Source organism: Pelophylax lessonae (genome assembly GCF_965119305.1).
Source record: "Pelophylax lessonae genome assembly, chromosome: 4".
NCBI classification, from domain to species: Eukaryota; Metazoa; Chordata; class Amphibia; order Anura; family Ranidae; genus Pelophylax; species Pelophylax lessonae.
Genome location: NC_138771.1, coordinates 571,137,567 through 571,159,406, shown reverse-complemented (window position 1 = coordinate 571,159,406; position 21,840 = coordinate 571,137,567). Strand labels below are relative to the sequence as shown.

Below are 21,840 nucleotides of genomic sequence, written 5' to 3'. Positions count from 1 at the left end.
TGATATAAGTAGGCTCTTATTATTATAATTAATGATGATTTTTTTTTTTTTTTTTTTCTTCTCTCCCTGTTTCTAAACTGGTTTATTGATATTTCCCTTCCCTCCCTCTCCCTAAGAATTTTTTTTTTTTTTTTTTTTTTTTTTTTCTGTTGTATGTATGTTAGTAGGTAAGGATAAAATTATTCTTTGTGCAGAGTAATGTATTGTATTGGAATATTTGTTTTGTTTATATGTGTAACAATAAAATAAAAATTTAACTGTTAAAAAAAAAAACTAATTTTAGTCATCTATAATCAAATGGGTGTAGTTCAATTGTAATTTGTAATGCATTATTTAAGCATTTCTCTACAATTTCCAAACTCATTATATACTACTGCTGGTCCTGGAGTGAAAAATCGAATATGTTATTATTTATGGTATTAAGCTTTGAGCATGCACCAGTGTTAATTTTGGCAGCAAATTTCGATTTAGTTTTAGTTATAGTCTTTTGACTAAAATGCCATTTTAGTCGTATTTTAGTCTTAAGACTAAAATGCCCTTTTAGTTTTAGTCGTATTTTAGTCTTAAGACTAAAATGCCATTTTAGTTTTAGTCGTATTTTAGTCATCTGAATTGTGTTAGTCGACGAAAACGTTTTAGTCGGTTTTAGTCGACGAAATTAACACTGCTGGACTCAAATGAAGGTGTAGAACCATCTCAAGGATGATCAGAAGAAATGGAAAGCACCTGAGTTAAATATATGAGTGTCACAGCAAAGGGTCTGAATAATTAGGACCATGTGATATTTCAGTTTTTCTTTTTTAATAAATCTGCAACAATGTCAACAATTCTGTGTTTTTCTGTCAGTATGGGGTGCTATGTGTACATTCATGAGGAAGAAGAATGAACTTAAATGATTTTAGCAAATGGCTGCAATATAGCAAAGAGTGAAAAATTTAAGGGGGTCTGAATACTTTCCGTACCCACTGTATATATATATTTAATGTGTATATGTGTGTTCAATGTAAAAAAAAAAAAAAAAAAAAAAATTTTAATGTGTGTGTGTATATGTATACATATATATTATGTATGTATGTATGTAGCTCATTTTTAAAAATGTATATTTTATTATATGTGTGTGTGTATATAAAGTATATATTATATATTCCTAGACACATTGAGCTAGCAAGAGATAAATGTATAGTTATGCCCATTATATTAAAAAAATGAAAAGCTAAAGAATAAGTTTGAAGATGTATAGTTGACCTCAGCCCAGCAGCAGTGTGCTATGCTAGCTTTCTTCCAGGTTAAAATCTTGACTGACCGGTTGCCATAACAATGGGGCGGGAACTTCTTTCTACAATATGAGCAGGAGATCGAGAGGGGCATGCTAGGTAGCCAGCAGCAGTGTATCTCAGAAGAAGCAACGTGTGGGCTTCAGATGCCTACACTGCAGATAGGAGCATGTTTTCTGGGAAGAGCAGAGAACATTTTTAAAAAAAGAAAAAGAATGATAAAACATTTATTTATATACTGCTATGTATTAGTTGCGACCATCACATGGGTGTTTAAATCAAAAAAAAAAAAAGCTAGAACTCTGATTGAATGGCTTCCCACCCAGCCAATGTATATACATGGCCGTGCAGGTGCTCTTTAGTTCAGGGAGGACATACCTGTACATCCTACTGCAGGTGCGAGCCGTCACTGCTGTGTCCACTGGACACAGCAGATTAAAATTGTCCATGCCAGGCCACTGTGATTGGCCCAGGTTCCATGTGATCACTGTGTCCATTAATGATAGCATTGTTTACTATTGTGATCACTGTGATTGGTTACAGTGATCACATGGTGCAGTATCAATCAGTGGCCCTATACCATGTGGCCAATCACCCCCTGCTTTCTGCTCGCAGAGAGAGGAGAGAGTTGCTTCAGATGGGCACAGAATTGAATGAAGAAAGAACTCGGGTTAGTTTAAGGGGGGTAAGAGGGCGGTAAAAATATAGAGACATTTTTTACCTTAATGTAGGTAGTTCATCAAGATAAAAAATCAAGGATATACATTGCCTTGAAAAAGTATTCATACCCCTTGAAATTTTCCACATTTTGTCATGTTACAGCCAAAAACGTAAATGTATTTCATTGGGATTTTATGTGATACACCAACACAGTTGCACATAATTGTGAAGTGAAAGGAAAATGATAAATGGTTTTTACATTTTTTTACAAATATCTTAAAAGTGTGCCGTGCCTTTGTATTCAGCTCCCTTTACTCCGATACCCATCTGTGTGTATTTTATTCTCCGTATAAAAAATACATATTTTCTCTGAAGCCCTCAGAGGTTTGTTAGAGAACATTAGTGAACAAACAGCATCATGAAGACAAAGAAACACACCAGACAGGTCAGGGATAAAGTTGTGGAGAAGCTTAAAGCAGGGTTAGGTTTTAAAAAAATATCTGAAGCTTTGAACAACTCACAAAATGGAAAGAATATGGCACAATTGTGAACCTACCAAGACATGGCCGTCCTCCTAAACTGACAGGCCGGGCAAGGAGAGCATTCGGAATTAATCAGAAAAGCAGCCAAGAGGCCCATGGTAACTCTGGAGGAGCTGTGGAGATCCACAGCCCGGGAAGGAGAATCTTTCCACAGGACAACTATTAGTCGTGCACTCCACAAATCTGGCCTCTATGGAAGAGTGGCAAGAAGAAAGCCATTGTTGAAAGAAAGCCATAAGAAGTCCCATTTGCAGTTTGTGAGAAGCCATGTGGGGGACACAGCAAAAGTGGAAGGAGGTGCTTTGGTCAGATGAGATCAAAATTGAACATTTTGGCCTAAAAGCAAAAGGCGATGTGTGGCAGAAAACAAACACTGCACATCACCCTGAACACACCATCCCCACTGTGAAACATGGTGGTGGCAGTATCATGTTATGGGGATGCTTTTCTTCAGCAGGGGCAGGGAAGCTAGTCAGAGTTGATGGGAAGGCGCTAAATTCCAGGCAATCTTAGAAGAAAACCTGTTTTTTTGCAAAAGACTTGAGACTGGGGCGGATGTTCACCTTCCAGCAGCACAACGACCCTAAACATACAGCTAGCGCTACAATGGAATGGTTTAGATCAAAGCATATTCATGTGTTAGAATGACCCAGTCAAAGTCCAGACCTAAATCCTATTTAGAATCTGTGGCAAGACTTGAAAATTGCTGTTCAGACACTCTCTATCCAATCTGAAAGAGCTTGAGCTAGTTTGCAGAATGGGCAAAAATGTCACTCTCTAGATGTGCAAAGCTGGTAAAGACATCCCCAAAAAGACTTTCAGCTGTAATTGCAGTGAAAGGTGGTTCTACAAAGTATTGACTTGGGGGCTGAATACAAATGTAGGCCACACTTTTCACATATTTATTTGTAAAAAAAATCTTAAATACCATTTATCATTTTCCTTCCACTTTACAATTATGTGCCAATTTTAATTGGTCTATCACATAAAATCCCAATAAAATACAATAACGTTTTTCGCAGTGTCTGCGGCTGCACGCTCTGTCTTAGAGGAGGGGTCGGCACCATCTTCGGCCTGCTGGTCCTTGTCCTGCTGGCGGAACTTTGCAAGCTGAGTGCTCGCTTCAGCGGCTTTCTTAGGCAGCGACATCCGCCCCAGAGGATCAGAGGAGTTCGGGTAGTAGGTAGGTGTAAATTTGCCAGGAGTTACAGCCCCTGGATAAATGTACCGGAGATTAGGTAGACGGATCTCTCACCACCGGCGACTTATCCCATCATGCTCCAGGCCACACCCCCCTACATTAACGTTTTTGGTTGTAACAACAAAATGTGGAAAATTTCAAAGGGTATGAATACTTTTTCAAGGCACTGTATAATAGACTTTCCTATCTATTTACGAATACTAGCAGCATAAGGATAAAAAAAAATAATCAATGTTGCTTGAGAGAGTGAAGTTCCGCTTTAATAGAAGTAATTGTGGTCAGCTGGAATAGATGAAAAAATTCAGGCTCCCTCTTCTTTCTATTTAGATACTTTGAGGATTTTGAGATGCGGATTCCCAGAGAAGAAATGCTTAAGATGCAGGTAACAATCTGTTTGTTCAGTAAATATATTACATGTGGGCAAGCATTGTTTATGACCACAACACAGTGGATACCCTTAAATATATCTTTTTCAATATTTAATGCAATATGTGTGTAATGAAACCTTTACTATCTACTTTTGAAGTTCTGACTAGGTCTTTCTACACACGCACAACACACCAGCAAATAGATGAGAGATTTTTTTTGTGGTATGCCTATACATAAGGGATCACTGGTAGGAAAGTAACCCAACAGTTAAAGTGACACTAAACACTCTAACCCAGCAAGGAAGGTGCAATCATGGCCTCTGTTTAGATCTGCGGTTGCCATGATGCTGCACATGTGACCGGCTATGCCACCAGCCATTTCGGAGCTTGAGAGCCGACATAAGCACCCTGGCAACTGTGACAGTCATCATGAGAGGCGGGCTTTGTATGAAACTCGCACTGTGCATGAGTTAAGCCCCGTATACACGCACAGATTGTTGGCCGTAAATTGTCGGCCAACGTCCGATCGGCCGATTGTAGGCTTGTTAGTATGATGCTTCCGACGACCAACTGCGAATTTTCGGCCAAAATAAATCTGGTGTGCATGCTATAAAATTTTTGTTGGCCAACAACAGAACGGCCGATTGTTCCTCAGTCAGTACAGATTTCGGCAGACAAAAATCTGACTAGCAAGACTGGGCATGCTCAGAGAAGAAAAAACACACGGAAAGTCAACCATCACATGACATCACTTCTGAAGTTGGTTTTTGTTGGCCAACAAAAGTCCAGTGCAAGTATAGAGCACATTTCAACCAACAAACAACACTGGACAAAAGACGGCCGATCGGTCGGCCAACAATCTGTGCGTGTGTACGAGGCTTTAGTCATCTGAATGTAAATGCAAAAAATAACATTGGTATAATTGATTTATAGATGTAATAACTTTTATTGAACATTTCTGTCTCAAGCTTTCTTTTGAAAAATAGTTAAATTTGTGCGTTTAGTAGTTCTTTAGGGTAACAATAAGATTTTCCTGGTGATTGCTTGGAGTGGCAATGGGATTTATTCCTAAGCTCATCATGCACATTACAATTTGAGCATACAATATACATTCTTTGTGTTTTACATTTATTGCCAATATATAATTTGAGGACATACTTAACAATCCAGTCAATTTTTATACAATCCGGAAAGCTACCTTACTACATAGTGGATCTAAAAGAGATTGTAACATGTGGTGAGTTTTACAGAACAGCATAAACTCTTACCAGAGTCACCATCAGACATCAGAGCATAGTTTCCTATTACAGAGGTTAATGCTGCACACAATATAGCCTTACAAAAAGCCGTTTTCGGTCCCCTTTATGGTAATTTAAAATGTATATATTTTTTTTCTCTTTAGGAAATTGTTCTTGAAAAACTAAATATTCTGGATTCAGAGTACATCGGCACAGTATGTGGTAGCTTCAGAAGAGGTATTCATCCATTTTATTTGTTTTATGTTGGACATCTAAACGAGTCCCTGCCCCTAATGGAGCATACAGTCTAATGTCCTCAGATTTACACACAGCAGAGCAAAATTTTGGTGGAAGTCAATTCACCTATCAGCATTGAGGCAATATAAAAATGGAATGCAATTCATGGCTTTAAAATGTTTTACTAAACCCAGGTCCCTGCATTCACTATATCTGGTCTCCCACAGTACACAGAACATGGAAATGCAATTGATTTAGTAAATATAAACTACTAAATAACTTTTCTCATCAGCAGTATAGAACAGTCTTGTGACCTCTATCAGTGTCTAGTTAAAGCTTGTAGGAGTTTTCATTCGTCTCTGACTGTCCTATGAGGCTGCAGGACCCCTGACACTCTGTCTGGACAGTGCCGATTGTCCCTGTGCTGATCACATGCACTCTCCCAAGAGAAAAAAAAAAACTCACTAGCAGTACACACCAAACTGAGCTTGTGCAGAGTGGCTCCAAAGGCTCTGTACTATGAGGAGATGGATTGGGGACATCGGAAGAAGGGGAGTATCAGAGAAGACAGGATCAAGCAGTCTTTTTACACAATGCAGAGGATTAACCCCTTAGCTTTCACAGTGAGTAGAACAAGCATGCTTTACTGCATATATACAGACTGATTTTACTGTTGTGGGTTTAGTAACACTTTAAGAACACACTCCAATCATAATAAAAAAATATGTACAGGTAACATGTCAGCTCAGTTCCTCAGTTTTCATCAATGATTAAAGTATATGTGAACCTTTACCTTGTAAAACAATCCATTCAGATTAAAATGGAATATGAAAGGCAAAACATTCATGTATACATATAAAAAAACATTACCTTTTATTCCCCCTTTTTTATATAGGTGCTCACATTCCCTGTGTTCTCAGCTGTATAAGGAGCTCAAGGAGGAGAAACAGTACACTGATCATCTCAGTGAATAATTATGCAGGGGGGTGTGGTTATACAATTCTGATTATTGGAGGAGACCAGGCTGAGATCCCAGCACAGCTAGAGAACTGACCACGCTGTGCTCTCTTGCCTAATGTGGTCAGTTTTTTATGAAAAAAAAAAAAGCAGATGGACTGGCAGGAACACCAGGGATTTCACACATAGGAAGCAATACAAAGAGAACAGGATAATTTTTCATACTAGTACATGGTACAGCAGGCACATATCGGGAATATGAAATAGATTTACATATTCTTAAACTGTCCTGAACCAGGTCACCCTGCTCCCTTTTTTCATTAATCTTATGATATGAGAACCCCTCTTCATATCTGAATGTATTGCAAAGATATTCCTAAACTTGTCCATTGCAGACTCCTTGCTTGCTCACATCCAGAAATGTTAATATTAAGAAATTTCTTATAACCGCCAATCAGATTCAAACAAATCTTGGCAACGTAAAGCTGAACTCCAGGTTCATTCTTGCACAGTTCTACAGGCTCCTCCTCTTCTCTACTGATATTGCCTACTCTGATTTCATTGCACACTGGGACCCTCTCAGATGCATGCATGGCGATGCAGGCTGCCTTGAAACTCCGACTCCTCTAGACCAATACGTAACCATCAAGGCATTTTGATATTTGCATTACTCCTGCCAAGAGCCAGCTCTCTACTTGCATCAGCGCTGAGGGCTCCTGAGAATAGCACTGGGTAATGTGATATTACCCTGGAGTTCCCCTAACACCAGCCAAGATCTGCCTGCATTCCATAGAGAAGCACAGAAACCAGGTTTGGATATTGCTGAGTCTAAAATTCATTTTTGTAATGCAGGCAGACAGATTTTATTTAACCTCTTCCCGTCCGGCTCAAAGCAATATGATGGCCGAGTGGGAGCGCTGCACGAGCTGTCACCAGACACAGCGGATGAAAAATCGTTGCACCAGGCCGCTGCTGGTACCATTTGATCACTGTGATCAATCACAGCAGATCACATGGCAATTATACACAATGAATGGCTTCCATTCATAGTCGTTCATTGTGTACTTTTGTGTTGATCTCTGCGAGTGCTCACAGTAATGACATGGTAGCAAGTGGACCAATCACAGTGCATCTGTACCGTGTGATAGCTGTGGCCAATCACAGCTTAACAATAGCACACTGGATGAATGGATACCTCTATGGAGGTGATCAAGATTATTTTTTTTTTTTTTTGCAAAAAAAAAAAAATCCTGATCCCCTCTCTAGAGTTGGAAAAAATCTTAATAGGAATATGATTTATTTATTTATTTTTACATATACTGTCACCAGTTGGTGTCCCTGATCACCGCCACACCAGTGATGACACTGTACTTAACTGTGACTGTATGTAATAAAAAAAAAAAAAAATTGTGGGGGGAAAAAAAAAAAACCCATACATTTTCCACAAAAATGTAACAAAAAATTAAAACTTATGAAATACTTAAAACTGTTTACTTTCTAATTTGGGGGGTATTTGTACTGTCATCATATTTAGGGCCTAAAAAAATGAGATGGTTCATCAGTACATCAGGACTGACCAAATTTTAAATTTATATACCATAGTTTGTGGTCTCTATAACTTTCAAACTTGCTAAATAGTATACACTGATTTGGGTTATTTTTACCAAAGAAATGTAGCAGAATACATTTTGGACTATATTTATGAGGAAAGATTTATTTGAAAAATTTTATAACTGAAACAAAGTCATATTTTTTATTTTTTTTTATATATTTTAAAATGTTCGGTCTTTTTTTATTTATATAGTAAAGAATTAAATACAAAAATAAAGTTCTGTCTTAAAGAGAATTATAAAAATCTCATTTTGGGTACAGTGTTGCATGACTAATAATTGTCATTCAAAGGGAGCGATCCTGGGGGCGCGCGTCCCCATTAGCCAGCAGGGAAGCTGACTCACGGGGCCGGCGGACGCTCCCCGTGGAGAGAGGTGGTAAACACAACAGACCGTTGTTCTTTCAGGAATCAGCACGGAGTGCCCGTGATCCTCCTATTTAGGATCACAGGTCTCTGTGTTGATTCTACAAGCCCACCTCCCTCAGTTAGAAAACACCCCCTAGGCATACATTTAACCCTTTGATCACCCCTAAGTTAACCCCTTCCCTGCCAGTGTCATTATTACAGTAACAGTGCATATTTTAGCACTGATTACTGTAGTAATGTCACTGGTCCCCCCCCAGAAATGTCAGGGGTCCGATCTGTCTGCTGCAATGTCGCAGTCCTGCTAAAAATCAGAAAAGCAGATCGCCGCCATACTAGTAAAACAAATAAATAAAAATGACTGAAATCTTTCCCCTAGTGTGTAGACGCGATATTTTTTGGGCAAACCAATCAAAATACGTTTATTTTTTTCGTTTTTTTTTTAACCAAAAATATGTAGCAGAATACAAATTGGCCTAAAATGATGAAAAACTTTGATTTTTAATTTTTTTTTTTATTGGGAATGTTATATAGCAGAAAGTGGAAAAATATTTAAATTTTTTTTTCAGAATTGTCGCTCTTTTTGTTTATAGCGCAAAAAATAAAAATAGCAGAGGTGATCAAATACCACCAAAAGAAAGATCAATTTGTGAAAAAAAGGACATCAATTTTATTCGGGTACAGCTTCGCACAACCGTGCAATTGTCCGTTAAAATAAGGCAGTGCCGAATCGCAAAAAATGGCCTGGTCATTAAGTGGGTAAAACCTTCCGGTTCTTAAAGCGGTAGTATACTCCGCTTTTTAACTTTTACCTACAGGTAAGCCTATAAGAAGGCTTACCTGTAGGTAAAATTAATATCTCCTAAACCTGCATGGTTTAGAAGATATTCACCCTGCATGCAGCCGCTGACACACCCTCATATACTTTGTCTTTATTGAGACACTTTTCTTGAGGTTAATATGCCCTCATACATTTTGTGCACATTGTCACTTTATTGATTACCATCACTTATCCGAAACACTCAATCACCTCATATTTATATATCAATTTATGCACGGTTTTATATCACCCATTGCTACTTTCAATGATATATTTATTTATTCCATGAAACTATTTATTTGTGCATGATTAATTTTGTAAGGTACATTCCTTTTGAGGTTAACATACATACCCTCATATATTTTGTGTCTATTGAGACACTTTTTTTGAGGTGTATACACCCTCATATATTTTGTGCACACCGTCACTTTACTGACCACCATTACTTACCGAAATACACTTGCACCAGAGCCCACTTCCCAGTTTTTCATATTTAATGAAGGTACAACATTTAGCAACTCACATGGTTGACTATTAAAAGAGGCACATCTAAGAATGCAGGCATCCGGGGTAAAGCTGTCCACATAGACCTTCCTCCTCACCACCGTCCGTGTGCAGTCCTGACCGGGAAGACTACCCTGCAGTACAGCGATCTGAAAGTGTGGCTTGAAGCACTTGTGGAGTGCAGTGTGGAAAGGATGACATCGATAGTGGTGTGGAGGATGATCTATGTGGACAGCTTTACCCTGGATGCCTGCATATGGATGATTCTTTTAATCTATCAATCATGTGAATTGCTAAATGTTGTACCTTTATTAAATGTTACCATATTGCTACACTTAAGCTGGCCATACACCTGCCGAAATATCGGGCAAACTCCTTTTCGAAAAACTAAAAATCATCCCTGAGAGCAGACGATCGTACCATCATGTAATGACGAATTTCGAATGATAAATCGTTCAATGGACATAAATGAATTCAGTTTGTCACATATACCTAGTGCAAACAGGTCGGCCGAGAAACACATTAACCTTTCAATTTATCGTTTATCGATCGGCCGGCAGATTTTAAAATTTGTTCCTTCGATTTTTCGGCTCTGAAAAGTTGAAAACGATTTTCTATTTGTGCCCATTAACTGGAGGAAAAATGGACGATCGGACCAAATGACAGATTTTCGAACGATTTTTCGGCAGGTGTATGGCCAGCTTTAGAGGCGCCTCTCTTCTCTTTTAAACTCAGTTGTGACATGACGCTACTCTTATATCAAGACATTGCTTGTCTTTTAAAAGGCTTTCAAACCAAGTTACTCTCAAACCAATGTTTTACTGCACTTACAATAATGAAGAAAATGGTTGGGAGTGGGTAGACAATGTGGGCATTGCTCTCCCTTCCTTTTTTTTTTTTATTTTACCATCTTGGGGTGATATATAAGAATGTTCTCAGCCTCTTCTACCTGCTTAGCACCAATTAGCAGTATCCGCCATTGTATCCAGTGCAGGCAGCAATGGCAGCAGCCTATAATCCCTGCTATGAACTCATCCCAGGCTGTTCTGACCTGTTAAGCTCCCACACTTCCTAGTAGATTGAAGCTTTCTGGTACCTTTTGTAATAAATCTCAATTTACATATCCTGAAACCTAGCTTATTTTGTTTCCTTTAGGTGCAGAATCTAGTGGGGATATGGATATTCTCCTCACTCATCCTGACTTCACCTCAGACTCTACAAAACAGGTCAGTAAGTCACCAAGTTTTCTTTTTTTTTTTTTTCTTTGGTAGTGAAGCACAAAATAATCTACAGGTAATCAACTCTTGTTTACTTCAAATATATTCAAATAATATACCACTCTAATTTGTATCCTGATTGCACATACACTGCTTATCAATTTCCTGCTTTTTGCAGTTCAGATTGTTAAGGGATAAGTTCACCTTTTCATAAAAAAATAATAAATACTCATTTGTTTTGCAGGAAAAAAAAGTGCATTTATTTATTTTTACCTGGGGAGCCTGCAGAGCATTGCACCTGCAATCAGCAGTGCAGTGCAGTGCAGGGCTCTTGCAGACTCTCAAGATAGCTGTCTGCTCGTACGGGAGGGCAGTTACTAGAGAGCAGGAAAAATCCATGACCTATGCAGGCACTCACCAGTGCCTTCGCAGTTCATTGAGAACTACAAGCCATCAGCAACAATGGATGACCGTAGTTGTAGACCATTCACTCATAGAAAACTGTGATTGAATGATGTGGCCATATGGGCAGAGCCCCATACGGCCGCAATTTTTTTCAAAAAGTGACAGCGGGTGGGGGGAGAAAACCCTTTAATTTTAATGGATTTGGTGGGGCTCTGTGACTGAGCTGGCCTTGGACATTGCATATTACAGGCAAAACACATACAGCCAATTGGATTGGCCCTATGATCACTGTGATGGCCAATCACAGTGACCACAAAAGGAAACACTGCCTGTGTTTACATTTGAGATCCCTCCACTTCCTCTGACACCAGAGGAAAGGGATGGAGAGGAAAGACGACAGCAGCAGAAGGCTTGGGACTCCCCACCAATGAATTTAGGATCATGTTTCAAAGGTGGGGAGGGAGATTTAGGCCCCTTTCACACTTGTGCAACTTGGGACTGCAAAGTCACATGACAACAAGTGGTACCCCATGATATCCAATGAGTACTATTCATAGCCGTGCGACTTCAAAGTTGTCCCTGTACTACTTTGGTTCGACTTTGATGCGACTTGAGGTCGACAGACCTCAAGATTGCACAGGTATTGCTTCAAGTCGCATCAAAGTCCTGCGACTTTAAGGTCGTACAAGTGTGAAAGGGCCCTAAAAGTGCCACTGGCCACCAATGATTATGGGATTTTTCCTAAAGATTATTATCAGCCTTCTGTCAGTCTGTATTCCTCTTGCCAGGTTCTTGCCTTGGGGAAGTGCCCAGAGATGGGCATTACAAAACAAAGCAGATGGGTTTCCTTGCTAGCTGTGGTGTCAGGAAGCCATCACCAAGAAGGAAAGCCCTGTCAAACATCGCAGCTAGTGTTTCAGGCCACCTAAGGAGAACTCAAATATGTATAACAAGGAAAGAAAAAAAAAAAACAATAGTGATAATTCTTCTTTCACTTGTTCATCTCTACATAGTTCACATGGCTACTTATAACACAGTTGCTGAGCCCTGAAAAAGCATTGCAGTCTATAGAAAGAAGAGGGCAGTAGTAAGCTGCTCTAGGGTCAGATGACATGAGCCTGTCATTGAGATCTATGAAAACAACCAGAGCACGTCCACAAACTACATTAGATGCTACTGTATGTAGAAAAGCCAAACAATTGATTCTTCCTCGTGTAAGACCAAGAAAGGGAGTGTATTCATTTATACTGAGGGGGAAAAAAAGTTTTAAACAGTCATCCAAAAAGACACCTATAAAAGGTGTGATGAATCAATCTTGCACAGTTATCATGCTTGTGCTAGCATGGGCTAATGGAAATCTAGGGGCATATTCATATCATATACGGCATTGAAAAAAATCACATGCAGAATAATGCTTGCCAGGAAAAAAGCTAATGGTTTTTGGTTTGCTATGGAAATTGTCCTATTTTCCCCAGCATGGCATTAACACTGGTCCTGTGCAGCGGGACTTCAGACAATTGTCTGCCCCTCTGCTACAAAATTAGACATGATGGACTGTTCCATGTGGGCTGTGTACATTATGCATGACCATCATATCTTGACAGCATTGCAGTATTAATTTGGCTCAACAATAAGGAGTTCTGTTTCCAAACATATGAAGCATAGTTCAGGCAGCTGGGCTGCGTGAAATGAATATTAAACTGGCCTCTGGAAGGCCTGCATTCCAGAGCAGAGGTCAGTTGTTGGTAGTGCTGTCCCCGAGGGACTTCTGCTACGTGATCTTCAACATGAGCCCTCAGCTTCCTGTTTAAAGAACATGGGGTTTAGTAGTGAACTCAGCAGAAGCTTTGCAATTCATTGGAACATCTACAATAATATGATATAACTTTATATCAGTATTGCATTTGCAACACTATGGGACATAATCATGAAGCAGGGAATGTGTTAGTTTTTTTTTTTTTTCAAACATTCACTGGTGGTGAATCAATTACTGTCTTTCATATTTGGCCAAACAGTGACTGCATCTTATTAGAAGTATTCATTTTTGGGTATTCAGGTAGCTGTGGGTGTTGCGGCTGATTTGAATACAATAGCCAGCCAATATCTCAGACTGCAGATATATAGCTAAGAGATTGTAGGCAAAAAATGTTGAGGCAGTCCCACATACCAGGAAGTGCAGTTCTGTTTTCAGGAGGTAACCAGGACAAAAGTAAATTTAAGTGATGCTTAGGCTGGCCATAGGTGGATCAAAATTTGATTTATTGGTTAAGCACTGAGCTGGCCGTATTTCAATCAATCTATGGCTGTTTTTGCTCAACAGAAGTCCATCTGACAACTGATTTGTGTCAAACGGGAATGTTAGAAATTTTTCTTAATCAGAATACAGTGGCACCAGGAAAACGATTCCTCTATCCACCTCAGTTTGTGGATGGAGGAATTGTTTGGGGTATTTTTTTTTTTTTTGTTTAAAAATCATCTATGGGCAGCTTTAGTTTATTTATTTTTTTTTTTTTTTAATTTCCCTACAACATAGCAAATCTTCACTATTTTAGTTTAGGTTCATTTTGAGCTGCTTTTGCATTTCTATGGATTTGTATAGGGAGAAAAGCAGTTCAGATGCGAATTGTTGCAGTGAATTGGGGAAAGCTCTGCATCTTGCATTGACCTGCGCACTGACTTTTTCAGTTTGTTTGGGATCATGTCTGACTTTTAAACAGCTTTATTAGGAAATTCATTTTTTTTTTTTTAATCTGTTACAAAATTTCTTACCTGGAGGTCCTGCCTCTAATAGCACTTGCTGTTGCAAGGTGATAATTCTAAGCTTCTGCATTGAAATTAGCAGCAGCATTGTTAGCCTCATGTCCACATTACAGGCCGCCCATTCTTGCATGCAGGGTCTGGGTACAGTCCCTCGGATCTGTAGGCAACTGATCTGGATAAAGCCTTTCCTTTCCCCAGCAGGGAGTGCAGAATAGGCCATGAAATAAGAGACTAAAGCCCATTAAAAAGAAATCTTGAGAGACCTCTGTAGGCATATCCCAATTTTGTTTTTTGGCCAGTGTCTGTTGACCTGAAAGTGGCAGCATAACCTAAGTAGTCATTAATGTGAAGTATACTGTGTCCTGTGATGCACTTAACAAAAGGATTTTACGGGTAAATTAAAGGAGAAGTAGGGTCAAAGCTGTGTTGAGCCTACTTCTCCTCTGGGTCACAGGAGTGTGTTTAGTTCTATGACCCAGATTCAGCCAACAGTGGACTATCAGCTGACATCACTCAGTCAGCCCATACTTTTAGAGGGATCCTAACTTTAAGGTCAGGATCCGCCCAGATGCCTGACCGACAACTGGAACAGCCTCTCAGCATGCCACTGAGAGCCTGAGCCAGTTGCTCTCACCATCTCCACAATCCGGTGCTCCAGTGAATGCTGAAGGGGCTTGAGATTGGCTATAATTTTAGTGTGCCTTGACTGAAAGGTTGAGAAACATTGATGTATGGGAAAGTTTAAGATCAATGGGAAGGAGATGCTGCAAGCTGATAGAAACACATTGGGGGAGGCAGTGTCAGACAGCACAGGAACATCAAATTACCCAAGTATGGGGCATGGAAAGCAGAGTGTGCGTAGTTATACAATCGGGGAATAGAGGAAGAAGAACCTGCCAGATATGCAACTGCACAAGAGAGGTTCTGTCTTCAGCCTTTCTTCACCAGCTAGCCTCAAGTAGGGGGAGGGGGAAGAGAGAAATCAGGGGTGGAAGTTTTATAGAAGCTTGGATTGCATAAATATTCACCTCCTCTGCTGCCATTAAATTATCAAACAATCTCAAAATACACTTAGGCCTCGTATACAGGAGTCTAGTCTCATATCGAAATTGAAGAGGTTACTAAATATATGAAAATTCTCATATGACAGAATACAACATCGGAGGCAATGTAATGTGTTGTAATGGATTCTTTCATTCCTGAGCATGCGTGGTCTTGGCCTTACAATTTTTTTCAGACAAATACTTTACTGATTAAATTAAAATAGTTTGGTTATCGTATGATGACTGTGGTAACTGTGAATGAACTGCAAAGATCCATTACTGAGAAGGGACAAGCTGTTCCTGGGATTCTATGGAAGTGTGGCAAGGGTAAAGTCAGTGCTAAAACAAACCTCTAATCTTGTTTGTAGCTTGCCAGGAGTCATGTCGGGGACAAAGCAAACATTTCGAAAAATGTTCTAATGTCTAATTGAATTTTTTAAGCCTTGGCACAGAACATTTTATGGAAAGCCACCACTGCTCATCAGATTGTGGGGATGCTGGTCACAATTGAGGGTACAATGGATGAGGGAGCTTCAAAGCTCAAAGCTTTTTAGGTAGCTAAAAAGGTATTTTTTTTTGTGTGTCACAATAAAGAGAAAAAAAAAACGCACTTTAAAGGCTTGTGTACATGAGAGCCATTTACTTGCATTTGACCTTTATTTGAAATGCGGGTTAGCAGATTCCCATTTAGTTATAGTACTATAGTGTGACCACATTTGTCTTGCTTTGCACAGCATGTCCTATTGCAGATGTATTGCATTGCAGACAAAGCAGGCCAGATGCAGCCCATTGTGTACAAATGCAAGTGTTTAAACTGCTGTGCTGCATTTGAACCAAAAATCCTGTGCTTGACTGCAACCCCTGTGAACCCAAGCCCTTTAGCCCCCGTTTACACTAAGGCGACCGGTGAGGCGACCTGGTCGCCTCACAGGTCGCCGTAGGTCGCCTTCCATAGGGAAGCTGCGGACCCGTTCTAATAGGAGCGACACAAGTCGCTCCGACTTAGAAAAAGGGTCCGGAGCTTCTTTGGGGCGACCCGGAGGCGACCGCCATAGACTTCAATGTTATGAAGTCCGTGGCGGCCGCTCCGAGGTCGCGGCGCGCTGCTCGCACCGCGACCTCGGAGGTCGCCACCCGAAGTCGGATCGCCCCTATGTGAACGGGGCCTTAAAGTAGTACATATGTTGTGTATATCAGATGGTAAACATTTTAATTAAATCCATTATCCAAAATTATTTCAAGTTGTAACACTAAGTTACAAAATCCAAGGGAATGATTACTTATGCAGAGGATTGTATAGATAGCAGTAGGATGAATCCGTCAGTATTTTTCAAAAACTGGAGTATCCATTTTCAGTTAACGAGACTTTTTATCTAGTGCCATTTACAGAGATTGTTTAATAAATGTTTTAGCTGTTATTACCATTTCCTGATTTGTCAGTATTGGCCTAATACTATATACTGTGCTGATTATATATTCACAGCCGCACCTCTTACATCAGGTAGTGCAGAGTCTGGAAGACTGCAAATTTATCACTGACACACTAGTGAAGGGAGACACTAAATTCATGGTAAGATGTCTGATCACAAAGAGTTTTTCTGAATTATAATGTATAGCTGTGTTCTTGAGCCTTTTCTCAAAAAATATATACAGAGGAGAGGAGAAACCCCTTTCGGCTGAAGACATTTTTATTAATCCTTATTACCTTTCTATATTGCTACAGAGTCCATGTGATCCTGAGCACATTATTTAAAGGCATAGTCCACTTTTTGCAAAAATATAGCAAACACACCCACATTAATTAAAGAAAAAGTATGCATTGATTACATTTTTGTACTGAAGCCTGCAGAGCATTGCAGATATGATCAGTGTGTCATGGATGCCATGCACAGGCTTCTACATGGTATACATCCCAGTCCCAGGTCCATACAGGGGTACGCACCTACCGTTCTGGGACTGGAGGAAGTAATTTGCGGATTATAACTGCAGGCAATTCAGGTGCGATATGGGAACCCGCACTGGATTCGCAGGGTTTCCCGCATCGCACCAGTGTGAACAGAGCCTAAAAAAAATAATTCCGAGCGCTGCAGGGAGAAGCACACAATTCAGGTAAGTGTGTAACTTGAAACATGGTCACAAAAGAGGACTAAGCCTTTAAAGAGGTCTTTTAATACTTTTTTTTTTTTTTTTGTAGCAGCCAGTAGAGGCTCTTAAATTTGCTTGTTGATTGGCTGGGGAAATGTTCTGGGAATGCTGACTCAATTCAGAGTTGCAACAGATATCAGCTGACTGTAGATATGTGCCTGGGTTTCTCAGGTGCACAGCTAGATCAAATTTTCATTTTCTGCTAGTTTCCCACCTTCACGATCTATAGAATGCTGCTGGTCTGTACACTTTGGCTTTAGAGCTCATGTTCTGTCGTTTCGCAGGGCGTGTGCCAGCTACCATCTGATGGAGGCAAACAGTTCCCATTTCGGAGACTTGATATAAGGTAATGTTACAATGCTACACAATGAAACCAGTGTGTAGGACCGTGAACTCTGCTCTGATCAAACTCATGCATGTATTCCCGCCACTACTACTGGCGTGAATCTCATTTAGCACAGTTCAGAGAACAATGCCTAATAGGATTATACTGCTGTTCCCATAGATGTGAGGCTATCTGCAGAGAAAGAGCCATGTTGTTTCCACTATGGTGATCAGCCACAGTAGGAAGACATAAGTGTGTATCCCTTTATAAAGGCATGTAGATGTCAACCATATTGACTTCACAGAGCAAACATATCTCCGTCCGAGCGGACAAATCTGCACATTATACAGGGGCCCCCACTGGTGGTCATATCCTTGCTGCTTGATCCTTGAACTCCGCACCGCAATACACATATATCTCTACTGGCAAACAGATCTGTGCATAGCACATGGAGTGTTAGCTGGCGGAGATGTATAGGTCGAGCGAATGCGTCTACACATCTAAGGGAATATTTTCACTGCCAGTGTTCTTTCCTCAATGCCCGTTCGCCCGTACACGCTCTAATGAGCGTATTGCAAGCAAACCAACAACAGGAGCCATAATGACAAGCTAAATAAAACACATCCTGAAAAATGTACACACTAGGCCTAATAAAATTTCCAAAACACAGGAGAACCTGGTCTGGGAGACATAAAGTTAGTTTCTCTTTCGTTCATTGGCGGACACAGCTCCTCATCTTCATGACTATATGGTTCTACTGCCCCCTACAGGAGTAGGACAATTGGCAGACAAAAATTTGACTACGCCTATGGAGCAGTCCCAGGGGGTATACTTCCACTGTCTCTGCAATAGGTATTTCGTTTTTTTGCCTAGTCAGGAGTAAGGACCTAGTTCCTTGTCGGGATCTCTGGTCCTGGAATTTTTTTTCTCTTTTTTTTATTATTTTGTTCCTGTAAGATCTACAATCAAGTGCCGGACTGGGCGAAAAACTGAATAATCTAGATCCTTAAGGTCCAACCAGCGACAGCCCCACTGGACAGGGGCTGGCCTGCGAGTAAAACCTCTCACGAGGGCATATACGAACTGGCTTTAGCCTGAGTCGCAGCGTTCCCTCCTGGCCGACCGCACCCACCCAGGAGCACGCGTCCCTGGAGCATATTTCACCACTTGATCCTCTGAGGCCTGTCGGGGCCTCCAGGTCCCAACAACTGACTGCACTGACGACGGTCTTGGAGTCCTTGGTGTCCAAGGTAGATTTGGTCCTGGGCAAACGGGCTAGCAAGAAACGTCCCCCGCCTTCACCTGTTCGCTTGGTCTCATCAGATCCAGAATTGGATGCGTCTAACACAACATCAGAGGCACGGGTCACCTTCGACACCCACAGGTCCTCAAAAGCGGCAAAGGTGTTCCCCTTTTCTGCCTTCTTTGACAATATTGTCACAAAATGGTGGGCGTGCCCGAAATGCACCTTTGCAATCCCTAAGTGTTTTGCAATGCATTACCCCTATGATGATTCCCTCCTTAAAAAATTGACGGTTCCTCTTGTAGTGGACTTCCCGGTTTCCAGGTTGAATAAAGCCACTGTCATACCAGTTGAAGAGTGAGGCTATGACAGAGTGGGCAAAACTTCTACGCCAGGAACAGGAGGGGGAACAGTTCCCCCCTGCCTTTGCAGAGTTGGCGGGTCAGTTGGTCCAAGGGCTACAGTTTGTCTGTGACCCCTCTTTGGATGCCGCTCCCTTGATTTCAAGATTGTCTGTCTCAGCGGTGGTCCTGCAGTGCATTATCTGGCCGAAATGCTGGTCTGTGGACCAGGCTTCCAAGAAGGCCTTATCCCATCTTCTATTTGGGGGGGATCGCCTGCTTGGAGCTTCCTTGGATGACCTCATCAAATGCCTCACAGGGGGAAAAAGTACTATTCTTCCTCAGGCTGCCAAGAGTAAGGAGTCCTGTCATGGACGGGGGCCTTTTATTTTCAGCTCACAAGCAGCCTTTTCATCCCTCAGGGTCTCAAGACAAGGTATCTATGCCCTTTAGGGCCTCTGGGGGGGGTTCTAAGAGGTCTTGTTCCTGCAAGCCACGAGCGGGTTCTGCCAGACCTGCGGACAAGTCTTTCTCCCCAGGAAGGGGTGCCCTCACCCGTATCTGGGGTGGGGGGATGTCTTCCCTGGTTTCCGGATCCGTTGACCTGCCTGATCCAGGGCAAGTGGGTCCACGAAGTTATTCGTTCTGGCTACAAGATCGAGTTTCGATCATATCCTCCGGAAAGCTTCTTCCCTTCCAACCTGCACTTGTCCCCAGATCGCTTAGAGCCGGGGTGTCAAACTCAATTTCATCATGGGCCGCATCAGCATTAGGGTTGTCCTAAAAGGGCTGGTTGTATCTGTAAGACTATGCATCTACTTAGATAATTAGAAGTATGCAGTGTACAGAGTGTAGAGTTCACGAGTGTGCTACATACAGATTGCAGAGTTCAGGGGTGTGCTATGTACAGACTGCAGGGTTGAGGAGTGTATGACATACAGAGTCCAGGGTTTATGGGTGCGCTATGTGCAGAGATGAGAAGTACGTGGTGTGCAGAGTTCAGGAGTGTGCGGAGTACAGAGCGCCCCTCCACCTCCCAAAAAGCTTCCTTACATCTCATCTGCCTGGCTCTAGTACCTCCTGGCAGTGTAGGTGGCTCTGCGTCTCTCTCACTTGAAGGGAGATCATTGGTCGGTACTGCTGTGCCCTGCTGTGAGTGCATCCAGGGTAGGCAGGGATCTGCAAGAGCTGGAGGTGGCGGAACGAAGTTCCACCACGTTCCAGCTGAAAAAAAGCCCTGACTGCGAGGGCCACATGAAATGGCCTGGTGGGCCAAATTTGGCCTACGGCATTGTGTTTGACACCTGTGACTTTGGGGATCTCTTTGGGGCAGTGCAAGACTTGTTACTTCAAGGGGTGATGGTTCCGACATCGGAACATTTTCAAGGTTTTTACTCATACCTGTTTACAGTTCCCAGGAAAGAAGGCAGAGAGTTTTTTTTTTTTCCTTACTGTTCCCACCTCTCATGTTTGACACTGCTTTGGGACATCTCATATAGTCATGAAGATAAGGAGCTGTGTCTGTCAATGAAGGAAAGAGAAAATGGGATTTTTGACTTGCAGCACTCTATGGAGTTGGGTTGTTCCTCTTCTAACACTGCTTGTAACAAAACTGAATACATATAGCAGAGAGTGGGAGTATACCCCCTGGGACTTCCCCCTTAGGCGTAGCCAAGTTTTTGTCTGCCTAGTGTCCTACTCCTGTAGGGGGCAGTATAACCATATAGTCATGAAGATGGAGCTGTGTCCGTCAATGAACTTCAGAGAAATTGATTTCACGGTAAGTCAAAAATCCCATTTTGTTCTACCCAGATCATTTCTCCTGTGTTTAAATAAACTAAAGCATGAGGCTAATTTTAATATATCCTAAAGTGAAAAATAATGTACACTCTGCAATACTTTCACATTTCCCCATGTGTTATCCCTGTAAAGACCTTACAAATACAGAAAACTCCCATTCTCTTGTTGTGAGCAGACAGAAGACTGGTCTGAATTTCTGGTATGATGAACAGGTATTTTTGCATTTATCAAACAAATATAACAAAACACTTTTTATGTTTTTTTTTTTTCAACAGACTAAAAAGGAGCAAATAAGAGAAGTGTGTTAGAGTTTACATAAATACACTTTAAATAACAATTAACTTAAACTTTAGGAAATCATAACTGTTAGGGCTCATTCACACAGGCATCTAAATTGCCGCATTTAGATGTGTACAGCATATCGTTTTGTATGTATCAAAAAACAGCATTATACGAATCAGTGGGTCCATACACATGGCTGCATCTACAAAGGAAAACGTGCTCCACATTTAGCGGTGTATCAGCAAAAGTAGGTCACGGCTGCATCTTTGCCACACGTATCTTCAGGTTTTTACATGTAAATGCAAGCACCCATCGATGTATACAAAGTTAGAATAATTGTGTCTAAACATGAGTAATTAAGGCATGTATTTTATGTAGGATTTTCTGCTAGTTTTGCCAGCATAAACCTGCACTCTGTGCAGAAAGTACGTACATAATATGCCCATGTAAATGAACCTTAAGATATCCATCCAAAAATAAACACTTAGGTGTGACCTGTTATT

The 21,840-nt window shown here is 41.0% G+C and overlaps 1 protein-coding gene across 1 annotated transcript in view; it reads left to right on the top strand.

Moving 5' to 3' along the window:
- Nucleotides 1–21,840, top strand: part of POLB (DNA polymerase beta) — a 74,319-nt gene that overhangs the window by 37,512 nt on the left and 14,967 nt on the right. Inside the window, exons 8-12 of the mRNA XM_082255479.1 lie at nucleotides 4,005–4,059; nucleotides 5,448–5,520; nucleotides 10,932–11,002; nucleotides 16,685–16,771; nucleotides 17,631–17,692. Coding sequence (XP_082111605.1) covers nucleotides 4,005–4,059; nucleotides 5,448–5,520; nucleotides 10,932–11,002; nucleotides 16,685–16,771; nucleotides 17,631–17,692 — 348 coding nt within the window. The remainder of the gene's footprint in view (nucleotides 1–4,004; nucleotides 4,060–5,447; nucleotides 5,521–10,931; nucleotides 11,003–16,684; nucleotides 16,772–17,630; nucleotides 17,693–21,840) is intronic.